The sequence below is a fragment of the Pundamilia nyererei genome, unplaced genomic scaffold (genome assembly GCF_000239375.1).
Source record: "Pundamilia nyererei isolate P.nyererei 1_Seehausen unplaced genomic scaffold, PunNye1.0 scaffold00177, whole genome shotgun sequence".
Lineage (NCBI taxonomy): Eukaryota > Metazoa > Chordata > Actinopteri > Cichliformes > Cichlidae > Pundamilia > Pundamilia nyererei.
Window position 1 is genome coordinate 138,914 of NW_005187578.1, and position 14,712 is coordinate 153,625.

Here is a 14,712-nt window from a genome sequence, read left to right on the forward strand (position 1 = left end):
ACACACACACACACACACACACACACACACACAGGTCTGGTAGCCTACAGACGAATCCCCTGTCTATGTAATGGTGCTGCTAGCAGCTCTGATGCAGTTTAGCTGAAACAAAAATATTTTTTTGTCAAACCAACCAGAAAAAGCTCAAAATAATCACTTCTGGATTTTTACACCATCAAAAATCAACATGTGGCCCCAAAAAGTATAAACTATAATTGAGATTTTGCTTGCTTTGTTCTGAGTGTGCACTTCTTAAAAGGTAAATCTTAAGAAACATATTGATAGATAGAAACATCTACCTCTACCCCATCATCGTCATTACCATACAACTTTCTTTGAGGCCAGAGATTTATTCATTGTGGCCATTTAATTATGTGATTGCAGCAGGTTTGTACTCATGAAAAATCTATCAAAACCACAAATTCCCCCACTGTATTGTGTTCTTTCCATGTTCTCTGTGTCCACATCCAAGCGTGGCTTTTTAATGGATGTTTGACAAGGACTTGTGTGATTTGTCCAGCTGGAATGCTTTCAGATTTATTGTGCTGTTTGGATTACCAACAAAACAGAGTTTTGTAATGTTCTTCAAGCTTCACCACCAAAGTTTACGTTTTATCCAAAGCCCTTTACAGCGAGAAGAACAAGCCTTGAAATCTGCTTCATTATCCTGTAAATGTAATTCAAAATATGGAGCTTAAAAGATATTTTGGCTACAGGGCCGCTGAGAAAATCCACCAAGGCTCTTTATTCATATGCTGAATTTATGCATCACCTTGTTCTGCTTGTGTTTTTCACTGCATGTACTTTTCCTGGAATCTAAACTCTACATATGGCTCCTTTGCAATAAATAAATTTTATTATAACAACTGAAGAAAAAAAAAGAAAGAGAAGAAGAAGCCAGAGGAAAGCAAAGAAGAGGATGAGTAGTGGTGGTAGTAACAGACCCCTCTAAATCACTCTGAACCCCTTAAACTGGGGTTTGACCAGTTTCATATTTGATCCTTGATGCAGCAGAAACTGTTGTTGGCTACTCTGACTTCAGTATTGTGTTTATAGCTCTTCCCTTTGGTTAACCATGACCCTCTCCATTAAAACATTCCCTCTAATTTTCCCCTCTTTCCAGCTTCTGGCCCAAAGAAAAAAAATGTCAGGCCAGAGATTGGGTGGCTGTGATGAATTGATTGGATAATTTCGACCATACGGGAGCATTCAGATGTGATTAAAGTAACAAGATGGCATTTGTCAAAGGTTAGCACGACTGTTGCGTACAGCGAGCACAATGCCGCCTTTGTTGACAGCTTGTTTCGCTGGAGAAAGTGCTGGCTCAGGTTTGTTCTTTAAACCATAAGCACAAAATGGTTGAGAGCCATTTGTCCCACATATTCCTTTGCGTTTCACCGGAGCAGGAGGGTTTGAAAGGTTTCTTTACTTTAACTAGGATGGGCAGCAACAGAGCTGCTTGTTTGCTAGCTCACTGTGCGATGCAGGACAATGCATACACCTAAAACGTTGTAAGGACAATAACACAATGCAGATATCATGTGTTCAAGGAGGAGTAATCAACATTATGGTAACATCCTGTCATCAACACTCCTGGTTACAGCTACTACTGTTCACACCAGCACTAACTAGCACGATGAGACTTATTAACTTGGATTAACCAAGAAAATCACCTTCTTTTGGTCCCTTTAGCATCTCAACTGTTCTTTCTCACAACTCAGGAGATTAAGCCAGCCAACTCTAATTGTGTTCCCTCTCACTTGGCACTTTTCTGTTTTTGGCTGCCAAACAAGGACCACCATTACGTGGCGTCCAGTTTCTAACAAACGTCTGATTGAAAGGGACTCAAAATCCTTCACCTTATTTGGTTTGGTGCTTTTCATCGCCTGGTCAATAGCGCAAACATGGAAACACCAGAAACAAGCACAACAATACTTTAAACCTCTCAAAAACAGAGTGGAACAGTAAAAGTTTATGCAAATAACCACACTAACCACAGGACAAATAACAAGGCTAAATTCATCTGAAGCTCTTTGGTCACAGTGCAGTAATGTTTAAGAATTCAACCACCTGCATAAATACTCTGCAAAGGCGTCACAAGGCCGCCATTTCTGGGAGAATAAAACGATCCAAGCAAAATAGTTAACTTAGTGTTTGGACTGTTTAACAGGGTTAAAACTGTCCAACTGTGTAACCCCAGCCCTGCATTATAAAATAAACTCCCTTAAATTGAATGCAAAAAAAACAAAACAGCAGGCAGCAACTTTTGAGGTAAGGGTTCAGATTAAGAATGTTAAGGCTGATGTGATGCACTATGTTATATAGACAGAGACACAAATCCTTTCCTAAGAAAAAGGGGAAAAATACAACTTGAAGCTGTGAAAAACCATTTCGAAGTGCCAAAGATCTTAGAAGAGAAGTCTTCAGACCTGGCTAACAAGATAGTAACTCACAGTGTAAATCTTTAAAGGACAAAAAGCAGCGATTTCTTGTACAAACCAGCCAAAGCTCAAAAAGAAAGAAAATCCTCCCCTAAGCTTGCACTGCATTTGGGCAGCGGTTAGGGTGCGGCTTAGGTGCCAGCACGGATGAGCCAATGTCTGAGGGAATGTGAGACAGCTTTTTTAAGGGCACTGGTGTGTGTCTGTGCTGGGAAATGGGACATGTGTGCTCTTACACAGAGAACAATGGCAGGTGTTCATGTGGTTTTACAAAGCATTTTAAAAAGTAAAAACAGACCCTTTTAAGTAGCAAACAGCAATTTGTTTATGGTTACATTTATGCAGCTATTTTACATTCTTTTAACATTTTATAATTAGGCCATTCTTTAACACTGTCATGCATGAATTATGACAACCTCAATCAGGATTTTTGGCTTAAGTATTTTTATTCATCTTTTCATGCCTAGAGACGAATAAAAATACTTAATGAACGGGTTAAATAACAATAATTACAATGACACACATCATACATCTATAGTAACATGAAACAGCCAGTGGGTGGCAGGGTATGGAGGGACACATCGGTGTCCAATGTAGTGGTTTATGTGCAAGTGTGCCATCAACACTGACACAAATACAAAAAACAGCCTTTGACTAGCTGCCCACTGCAGTGGCCACTATGTGTGAAAGGGTTAAAATAATAAGCACTGCCACTACTATGATTTATTATTCTTGAAATGCTTTTTCATATATATGTTTTAAGGAAGTGACTAAAACCAGAAGCTGACTTTAGTGAATTTGAGCAAATCCACCTACAGCTGACATAGAAAGAAGAAAATCAGAATCAACCCCAAAATTCTATTTATACTATACTATATTAGGTTTTTAAGCCATAAAAGTGTTTGCAAAAAGTCTATGTATAATCCACCAAAAATATCACTTTAATCTATGTTGTATTTACAGTGAACATTAGGAACTAAATCAAGAAGCTGTCCTGCAGGTTTGTGTTTTGGGAAACCCCTCATCGATACCCTGCTAGGTCTCTACATGTGTTTCTTGGAAGTTAAATAACCAAACCTTTGAATCAGCTTCACACTGTGTAAACCTGAAAACTGAGTCCCGTTTGTAATAAATCTGAGCCGGAAAGCCAAACTTTTTCTGACAGGATATCCCAGAGGAGCCAAAGATCCATGTAGGGATATGCTTTGATTGCACTGTCAATTAATCCTACAGTCATGTACAGACCAGTAAGAAGCTCCAGAAAGACACAATAGCTCTCTCACGTCCCCATTTCCTGGCACTGATTTAAAGCAGAGGAAAGCTCTCTGACCCAACCATCTCTTTCACCTGCTCGTTTCTAGATGGTTATCCCTGCTGTTGTGCAATGTTTGAGCAACTCAAGATATTCATGGGAGAATGCTGCAGAGCTGATGGATGAAGGTAATGTACCTTGACAAACCAAGCTGTCAACGCAAGCACTGATAGCGCTGATAGACTTCAGATTGGTTCGGGTTTTTGATGCTAGGGGTTCAGATTTTGTTTTTTTTTGTAACCTGCCTCATATTACTTCTGCCGAGTTATCCCAGGGACTGAAACTGCAAATTCAGCAATATTTAGCAAGTAAACCACATGTTGATGAACTGTTGAAGTTCAGTCAGGACCACCATACTCAAAAGAAGATTATTATTTCCATCCGTGGTAATTTTTATTGGATGGAATAGCTGTGTGCTTAAAACCTCCCTGCCCTTTAGCATGCTGATGTGGATGTGGAGAGAACTCCTTCGCACTCTTGGAATCCCAGAAGCAGCCAGACCCCCTGCACAGATTATGCTAGGTGAGGGTAATAAGACTTGCATTGAAGGGCATTAGTGGAACCGTCAGCTGTTGTGCAGATCAGCTGAGCTTCAATTCATGGTCAGTCTTCATATTAATATGTAGGATTTTCACCAGGGAGAAAAAAAAAAATCAATCACTGTGTTGTTCTCATCAAGTATTGCTTGGAGGAAACTTACATAGATGTACTTCTGTTTATAGCGCAGGTACAGGTTGTGCATGATGGCGCCCTCGTGAAGGTCCTCAAGGCTCGCCATGTCCTCCACCCCTCTGATGCTGCTACGGTGCATGGGTTGCACTTTCTGCCTGGTGAGCGTATTCTGCTTGTAGGTGTACACCTGGGTCAGAAAATGGAAAAAGTCCATATGTAAACTACGTAAATGATAATCACATGAATCCACATTGACATTCTAAAAGCAGAGGATCAAAGAACTACTGCAGGAAATCTTTGAAGTAGAATTAATAAAATCAACCCTCATCTTACTCAGACTTTATTTCCCCAACTTCAGGGGCAATATATCCCCTAAGAGGCAATCATGTTAAAAATCACAGGAAATCATTTATCCCTACAGCAGAGCAGTTTCCTGAGATGCTGTTTTATAGCAGAATTGGTCCATGTCAACTTCCTCTTAAAGTCTGATCTGGTCACAGGTCATTTAGTTTCTGGTTTAAGGCCAGATGTGGACATCAGGCTGCCAGTTTTCTACCACAAGTTTTACAAGTGTATTTTTAGATTTGAATTTCATTCGGTTTGGCTCTTTTGTGAGAGAATGAGCCAGACGAGAACAGATAAAGGCAAGAGCACCAGACCACAGCAGTTTCTGAGAAATGTTAAAAAGCTCAGACTTCTGAAAACCCAGATGTATCGAACAAAGCCGACGGCATTTCCCCCTTTTACTTTGAAACTCAACATAATTAAAGTTCTAGAATTAAATTGCATTCACGTGCGCTTATCAGGGATAAACTAGAATGAGAAAAAACATGAAATTCCAAGAACACATAGCAAACATTGTTGTGGTGCATAGTTTCATGTCTCAGTCATGATGAAGCGTAACAGAAAACAGCTGAGAAAAATGACTGAACCATGACAGGAAATATCGATGTGTCCAGCTTAACACAACTTCTTTTTCTACAAATTGCAGATATTATGGATGTAAAAAGTAAACCATAATAACTGTATGCTTTTACAATGAATAGTATTCTGTCTGACAACTTTGATCTTATGTTACTCAAAGGATGGGATGCAAAGTTTGGTGGTTACAGACAAACACAATATATTTGATGTAGAATTTCCACATGTTAAAGGTTAAAGGTGTCAAAAACCCACTGATTATGAATTCTACTGAAGACAGGACACAATGCATGCAAGATACAACTTCAGAAAGCGGTAGAGAAGTAGGAATACCAGAGGCACAGACTATGAGAGAGACACAGCACACTGAAAATCTATGAGTGAATTACACAAGAGCTAAGATGATGGTAGAAATCTACCTCCCAGGGGAAAAAGCAGTTTACATTTTATTTAGGGACAAAGCTGCAAGCCATTTATCAGAACTGATTCAGTGCATGCAGTCTCTATGCTCCATTGAAAGGTCAATATAGATAATGTTTCAAAATACCTCCTTTAAAAATGTTTTTTTAAATGCCTTGAGACATTTTGAGATGGCTGTCAAGGCGAGAATCTCTTGAAGGGTTTAAGAAATGTCACAGTGGTCAGATATCCCTGCTTCTTTTGAAAACAGGTGCTTTTATTTTGCATAAAGAGAAAGTGCACAAGAATACAGAACAAGATGGATCTTTAGTTTTTTTGTGAATCAAAAGAAAAACTACAAAGAAACAAATGAAAACCTTAGATTTGTTTTAGACCTCCAGCTGAAAATACACCTCCATTAAGCTGCTATTATTTTGCAGGTGGCAGCATTTAACTGGAAGGTTTCATGTAAAAGTATTGTAATTCCTCACAGCTTATAATTCAAGGCTCGCTGTGATAAACCTGACCCTGAGCCTGTAGACTACATGAAATCTGGAGCTGGACAAGGGCAGCCATCAGTAGATGTCTTCTTATCATGTGTCTGAGGACAAGGCCGAACAGCTTTTCGAGACTAAACTCTCGTCCTGCAACGTCTCGTCAAAACTAGTGATAGCTGTTAAATACCCCACTGCATTTTCAAACCATTATGAAACTCAGTCTGTCATTTAATTACCAAAGTTTTCTAAACTTGTATTACTTCCACCTTATGTTCAGTCTGCTGTGTGTTTCATAAAACTATTACTGAGATAAAAGCCAACTTTCTATCTTGCTCGTGATTCAGTTTGGAGGGCAAATTAAGTTCACTTTTTGCATAAATGTATAAGTTGGTGGTTTCCATCATCAGACAGCCTTAAAAGCCTGATCAAACACTACATTTAACTCTGAAGAACTCAAGCTAATCAAATCCTTAAAGGATTGGTGTGCAGATCAACCCACCATCCATTTATTTCATTATTATTATTATTATTATTATTATTATTATTATTATTATTATTATTATTATTTGGTTGAACTAACTGTCCAAAATCCAAACAGACTCAGTTTGTTGAGATCTGATGCATGTTTACACTGTAGTTAAGGACATCAGGCCTCAACCACCACAAAGGCTTCTCGTGGAGATTTGTTGTTCAGAATGTGAATTTATGCATGCAAATAAGCCGGAGACACACCTGTCTGCTATAGCGAAGAGAGACGAAGACTAAGCGGACATTTGAACGCTGAAACATGTAACGTGTGATGTCATGACTTCTGCTTGTTGGAAAGCCACAATTTCTCATCCGTGTTCTTTGGTAAAGTATCTTTCCTTAAAATTGATTTGGCCTTCATGGTCAGACCACAAACTTGAGTCTGAACATCATGCAGAAGTCACAACTTTGATAGCAGTATCAGAAAGAAAGGACATTTCATCCAACCCATTGGGTCCAAAGCGGTCCGTGCCTGCAGGACTAATCCATTAAAAGGTTCTCCTATTAACCATATACTATTTTTGACCATTTCTGTATTAAAATATTATATTTATTAACTTTTTTCACCTCCAATTAGTCTTCTGGAATTATTTGTAATAAAAATGAAATCCAAATAGAAAAGTAAACGCAGAAGGAACAAATCTAGAGTTTCAACCATGCAACAGGCTCAAATCTCTTCAGCATTTCGACAAAGAGGCCATTCTTCTAAGCAGCTTTCTACAGTCGGTCAGTAGTGCCAACTGTTTAAGGCCACACGATGGTCCAGTTGTGAAAAGCACGAGACAGAGAGGTTAATTTAGGGCAGACCTCCAATTATCACTGCTCTGCAGGGAGTTGCAGCCTGCAGGATCACCAAGGGAGATGTGCTCAAAATAATGACCCATCACTGCAGGGAGGTCTGGGCATCTTTCAGAAGACAACTATCAGATTCTGAAGTAGAAAACTGTCCTCACTGCTGGACTCTGTTGGTAATCGCTTTTATTTAACTGCTATAAATTCATCAGTGAGGTATTACTCCATCTGACTTTAAGTCTAGTTGGCTTTGGGATGGAAAATGCAGAGCAGCCAAACCCTCTGCTGTCTCAGCCTTTTCTCCAAACAACCAAACCACAAAGTATTTTCAGCAACACGCATGAACGGGGCATTTCCCAGATATTTCAGTAACCTTTAGCAATGACACACGAGGTGAAATAATGCAGTATTTCAGTTATTGCAGAACTTCGGGATACAGAGCATTACAGCACATTTTATCATCCTCTCTTCCAACAACGGCCTCTACTGGAAACAAAGAGCTGAACATAATGAGACATTTAGCAGTAAAAGCTCAAGATATTACCGACCAATATACGAGCTAAAAAAAAAAAGAGTGAATACTGGACTTCAACACATTTCACACAAGAACAAGCCGGCACATTAAAGACCAGCTAATGTAAAAATGTTTCCATTCTCACATGTGGTTCTGCTGGTTAATCAACAAGAACTTTAAGGCTACAACAAAACTTGCAGTACAAAGAAGAACTTTTATTTCACAAGCTCAAAAATGTTGGTCAAGCATTAAAACTGTTTACACTACAGGTGTAGCTGGTGCTTTAACTGCTTCAGACCTTATCTTCACCGTACACTTTGGAATTACATGAAGCCCAAAGCCTAAAAATCCTAAAAACATTCAGGGAGTGCTGACTTCATGTGAAAACGGCTTTAGAGACGAGCTAGAGTTTGCATATTCACCACATTAAAACAATCACCACTCCAAAACAAGGTCTTTCTGGGAAATGGTAAAGCCGTAGCTTATAGGATGCCAAAAGAGGAAAAAGTTGGCTTGTGGTTTCAATAGGCTGGAAAAAACATAAATAATGAAGTGAATATTCCATCATTTTAAAATTTGAAAAACAACGTAACAGAAAATTACAGAAAGACGTCACAAAGATGCCGTGTACTTTAAATTCTTTCTTTTGTCCACATAAACTATTGTTACCAAGAATAAAAATGAGACCCTTATGAACCAGCCATCTCAGCGTATCCACACACACAAACTCAAACAGCAGAGGGGCCCTGAAGCCATTCGGTGACCCGCTGAGGCCGAGGGACTCTTCCAGAAGAAAACAAGTCTCTGTCTGAGGAGTCGATCACATCTGACCCCCCACCCCCACGCACACATTAACACCAAAACTGCCCTTCAGCATCCTGCCAGGCTTCATTTCTCACATTCCTCTCTCGGTGACGCTTCAGGGGATTCAGTTCATCTCTCAAATGTGTTTTTCCTTTAGATGGATGAAACGTGATCGAGTCCAAGAGCCGTTCAAAACCTGCCGGCATGTTCAGACGGGTTCATTACTCCAGGTCAGAACACCACATAAGTCAAAATACTTTGACTTCTGGTAACGAAAGCTAAACTGAAAGAGGTTTACACTTCTGTAGTCACCTCACTTGCAGTTTCCATGACTTCTATTTTACTAACTTCGACATGTCTCTGACATCCCCCCATACATTCCTGTAGCACCTGTTTTCAAACTATATATGAAACCCTCAGCTATAGCGCTCCTGTCTTTAAGTTTCTCAGTTATTCATCTGTTGGTGTCAAAAGAGTCTTGAAGTCTGTCAGGTTTGTTCAAGATGATCTTTACAAAATGTCAACACTAATCATAATAAGTTCAGCACTAATGTTGGGCTATAAATGTATGAAGCATCCTTAGTGTGTTTTGCATGATGTTAAATTTCCCCAAAAACCTGAGTAATTTAATTTAGCCACTTCTTAGCAAAACGTTTTTCTGTGACAAACAGCAGCTTCAGAGTTCATGTCTAAAGGTCTGCGTTAAACAAACTTTATTTCAGGCCTCCAACAAAAACTAATTCAAACTGACTTCAACATGAGAGAACAGTAAAGGTACAAATATGAACTCATTTCCAAGTTTTAAGAATCATTCCCGGGGCAGAAAGGTTTAGGTTGAGCCTCGTTATTCTGTAACTTTCCAAGAGATCATAACTCGTGTGAATGGTGAGTTTGTCAGATCACAATCACAGTCGTAAGATCAGGATTTTAGGAGTGCAGAGCTCTACTCTCTATGGGTCATAACGGCTGTTTCCCTTTGTTTTTGTTGTCTGACAGCAAACATCTGAGAAAACAAGAGCTTCTTTACTCGGCCACATTAAAATGCTGACTGCCTCAGATGAGGGAGTTGCTCAAGGATGTTGACTAAACTAGCTAAACACTAGGTATACGTCAGTTTGGCATGGGCTTTGGGCTTTTTAACTTTTATGTGTACAATAAAAGGCATCGCTATCCCAAAGTAAAGGAATTGGGAAACCCCAGAAAGATGCGTATATGAATGCCATTTCAAACTATTTGCTTTTCCCTATGAGGCAAACTGTTGTACGGTGAACAGACTTGTTAGACTAGTCCAATGTAAACACTGTTTATAGCCAGCAGTCAAACATGCGAGCCCTGAACCTTAAGGGCAGGTATTTACTATTTACACACCTTTATCTGTCAGGTAACAACTTCACCTTCACCTTTTCACTTTGTACTTATTTCAACTAGGATGTTACACAATGAAGTTAGAAAAAATCCACCTTTTAACACCCCAAAAACCTTGAGCATATATATATGGCTCTAAATACCATCTCTTTCCTTATTTTCCTTTTAGAGGTTCAGTCCTGGATGGAAAATGGCAACCTCTTATGTTATGAACAGTATTCTATGGTTGTAGCACTAGGAGAGCACAGATTGTTCATCCACAATGACCCAATTAGGTTTCTAATTGGTTCAGTTGTCTTCGTGGAGGTCCACGCCTTGAAAACAAAGCCACGGGGGCCCGAGCCCTAAGCCTATAGTGACAGATGCTAACAGGAGTAAATCTCAGTGAAACAAAGCCATTACACAGCATCACTGCACGCGAGGAGGATGCAGGGGTGGGGTCACTGCTGTACTCCTGGATCAACAGGCTCTATTCCTGGATCAAACCGGATAAACTCTGTTGTTTTTGCTTAGATGGATCCGGAAAGTGAATTCACTTTACGTTCAGGCAATTAGAGAGGAACTTAAAATTAGCAGCGAAGGATTTTCCCCTCGACTGGTCCATCACCCATCATGGTGATACTTATTCCATGGCCTGTTCTCTAAGAGAAGTGCAGATTTCGTCAGATTATCGGCCAGTAGCTCGCTCTGAAAGTCTCAAATGACCCCAATAATTTTTTTTTTTAATTTGCTACTTTTTTTGCTTGAAATATTGCCAGTATCTTTTCATAAAGCAAAACAAGGGGCTTCTGAATCATTTTATCCCGGCTATATGTTTATAATATAGCCTTTAGTACTTACTTTTTCTCTATTTTTTGCTTATGTGAAATTTTCCTACTTTTTTCTATCAGTTTGGCGAGCCACATGGCTGTAATTACCATGATGAAAGGATGAGTCAAAGGTGTAATTCCCAGACTAAAAACAATTTAAAAGCCTTTATCTGCTTCTTATTTTTAGCTTCAGTTTATAAAACAGGGAAATTCCACTGTGGTGTTTGTAGTTGTTTGATACTACTGCATGTAGTCTCCATGGGGAGTCTGACAAATCCTCTCAGGTGATTTTGCTTCTTGGATGTTTAAGCTACAAATTTTTAAATCAGGGGGAGTGGAGACGTGCCCGCCAAATGTCCGAGATAACAGCTAGCCCAGAGCTAGTTCAGCTCGTTCTATGCTGCTAGTATTTATATTGTTTTTGCACCCACACCTATTAGAACAGGTGTGGGTTAACAAAAGCCTTAATGAAACATCATTAGGACCTAAAATGTCTGAACATCAGACTGAATCTGTGTGTTAACAGACACCAAAAGGCTGCAGGCAGCTAATTACTTCAGTAACATTTAATAATCACTCTGACTTTTCGTGCCAGTAATCAGTTTGTCAGGAGAGGGGAAATGAAACTCTTCATTATGTGTTGTTAGGAGGGAAAACTGAGCCCCCCGGCCCCTCGCTGTCCCTCGCTCTGTCAGCGAGTTGAACAGGTAACCATCCACTCTCCTCCAGCTTCACTCCCCCACCTTTCATCATCATCAAAAGCAGCAGCTGCTCTTTGAATCACCATTCATCTCCTCCTGTATTGTCCTGCAGTCAGTGAAGGAGGAGGAGACTGTCTGCACCGTCAAAAACACTGAAACCCGAGCAAGACGAGAGGAACTCTGCAACCTCTGACAGAAAGGTGTCCACACACGCACGCACGCACGCACGCACGCACACACACACACACACACACACACACACTCTAACATTTAACAGCACTTTAACCACTGAAGGCCACTCAAAGCTTCAATATGAGGAATGAACTGGGCTCATTATTCTTTCTGTGTAGAAGGAATAAAAGTTTGAATTTTATCCCGAGTCTGGTGTCACCAAATTTATCCTCAGGATTAAGAGCTCAGCAGATTTAATGGCTTTAGCAGCTAGATTACACTCAGGCTGAACACACTAATTCCAATTAGTTCAATAGTTTGTTGTTTGTCACTAAGTGTAAGTGACACCGAAGTAACAGAAAAAGGACACATTTAGCAGCAGGGTGCTTAAACGCTGACAGAAAATTAAACACAGTATGTTGTCTTTGCATTACTTCAAAAAAAGGAGAAAGAAACATTCAAAGATTGTTGTTTGACCATGTGTAATAGGAATACATGACACGTGTACACATGTGCACAGTGCTGTAAGCAACAGGTTGGGCTAATTTTATATTTGGCTAATTTTGGGAAATAATAATAATAATTAAATACAACTCCACTCCAATAACACACTTTTATTCTTTAAGCCTTAAAAACCATCAGAAAGCGTGCAGCGTTGCACTTGTACTAGTGAAGCACTTCAGTAACCCACAGCGTTCACGCTGTAGCCACTGTGATGTTAACAGTGTTGCAGTAACGCGTTTCTCTGACTCGTCAGCTTTGGATTTCCTCACAAGGAGCAGCATTTGCGCTGAAGCTGAACAGGTGACCTTCATCTCCAGTTACACACAACAGACAACTGGCAGACACACACGAACACACACCTTCATATTTAAATCTATGAATTAGAATGAGTTCACACAAATGCACAAAAGGACAATGGACATGCATGCAAACACACTTGTTTGTATCACGACTTCAGCACTCGCTTAATGATACAAAGGAGCTGCTGTACGATGTCTTGCTCAAGGGCACACACTGCAGTCACATACTGTTTTAAGGCACTTTTTTTAGTTACAGGAGAGCCGACGGAACAGAAGGCCACTCCTGATGCTAGTCACACTAGTTTGTGGTGTGCAGTAAGCAATTATAAGTAACTATTACTAGTATTGTTGAGGCTCTTGAGCAGAGTGTAGTGCCTTTATGTTCTTAACTCTGAGCTTATCAAAAAGAAACCGTTCAACACACGATCCTCAATAAGATTATCACAGCTGTTTACAGCAACTGAAGGAGCTGAGAGAAAAATAAACTATATGAGAAAGAGGAGATATAAGACGAGTAATATGAAAAGCAGAAATAAAAGGAAATCAAAAAGATGAATAACAAGAAAATATAGAAAAAAGACAAGGATGGAAGAGAGAAAAATAAGAAACAGGTGGGAACCCAAAGAATAATGAAGAGATCGAAGGAAAAATAAGGATTAAAGAGTCATTTAACATTAAAAAAAAAACGAATCCCAAAAATAAATGAGAGAAAATAAAACCCAAACAAGTTAAATTATCAAATGATTAGAGAATTAAAATAAAACAATTTTAAAAAGAATTTAATTTTAAAAAATAAAGAAAAATTAAATGGACAACAGAGATGGATGTATTGGAAAAAAAAATAAGAGAAAGACACAAGAGAAGAAACAGGTACAGGAAGTGAAGGTACAGGTAAGATGAGTAATACGAGGAAAACTTTATTAACAAAGACAACTTTATCACCACAAAGCATAATTTGTTTGAACTGTGAGGCTCCAAAGCAGCGAGTCAGTTAGCATGCTACGGGCTGAAATTTATTACTTGGAATAATGAAAAATGGCTGGTAAGAGGGAAGAAAAGATTTCGAGTTACTTGGATATAAAACCATTACAACTCATCCTGAGGGGAGCATGAATGGTGGAACTACAAAAAACAAATAACAAACCAAAGTGTCTCCTATATCTGTAGGATCTGTCTGATCCACGGATAGCTTTGTTAAGGTTTCGTGCTAATTTATCATGTAGATGTGGAAAAGCAGAGATTTTTCACTCAGTAAGAGAAAACTTTGACCTGCTGGAAACACATTACAAGTTTTAAGAACGCCAAGTTCACGTGGACTCCTGAGGCGACAGATGTAAAGAGAGACGGACCCCTCCATCCTCTAGTTGACATTTTTTACTGTGGTGAGGAGAGTCATTAGCTTCACTGGACGGCAGGTCTAACAGACTCTCTGAACGAGCAGAGGCCAGGAGATAAGAATGCCTTAATCTGCCAGTAAATCTTCAGGACAATACTTCAGCTCAACATGACCCTAAATCCCTCAGCACTCACATTTAGCGGCTGTCCTCTGGTAGTGACCCTCTGCTGCTCACTGGCTACACAGGAAGTCTTTGTTAAAGCTGTCAGCACAGGAGGGTAGTGCAGAGTAAATCCACCCAAACAGCTTGCACAGGTTATTGTTTGTTGGCCTGATTTTAAAGGCTTTGGTTGAACAGGAGAATAGGTGGCAGTGGAACTCACTGAAGCACAAACATGTGGAAGACTGCAGATATTAAACATCCTGGACTCTTTCAATTCCTAAAAAGGTTCCTCTATAATGACTCTGTGACCCACAGTTTGGCTTGTTAGGGTTTAGTTTAGACAAGCCCACCTTTTTTCCTTTTTCTTAAGCACTTTTTTTTCTCCAGACTCAGGTTATTTTTTGCAGTTTCACTTCCCCACACTTGCGTGAGTTCAGTGAAATGACGAATCATTTAGTTCTTCTCCTGCTGCTGGTTCTGGTTA

The 14,712-nt window shown here is 39.6% G+C and overlaps 1 protein-coding gene across 1 annotated transcript in view; it reads right to left on the reverse strand.

Moving 5' to 3' along the window:
- myo10 (myosin X) overlaps positions 1–14,712 on the reverse strand; it is a 122,725-nt gene that overhangs the window by 68,129 nt on the left and 39,884 nt on the right. Inside the window, exon 3 of the mRNA XM_013914185.1 lies at positions 4,454–4,612. Coding sequence (XP_013769639.1) covers positions 4,454–4,612 — 159 coding nt within the window. The remainder of the gene's footprint in view (positions 1–4,453; positions 4,613–14,712) is intronic.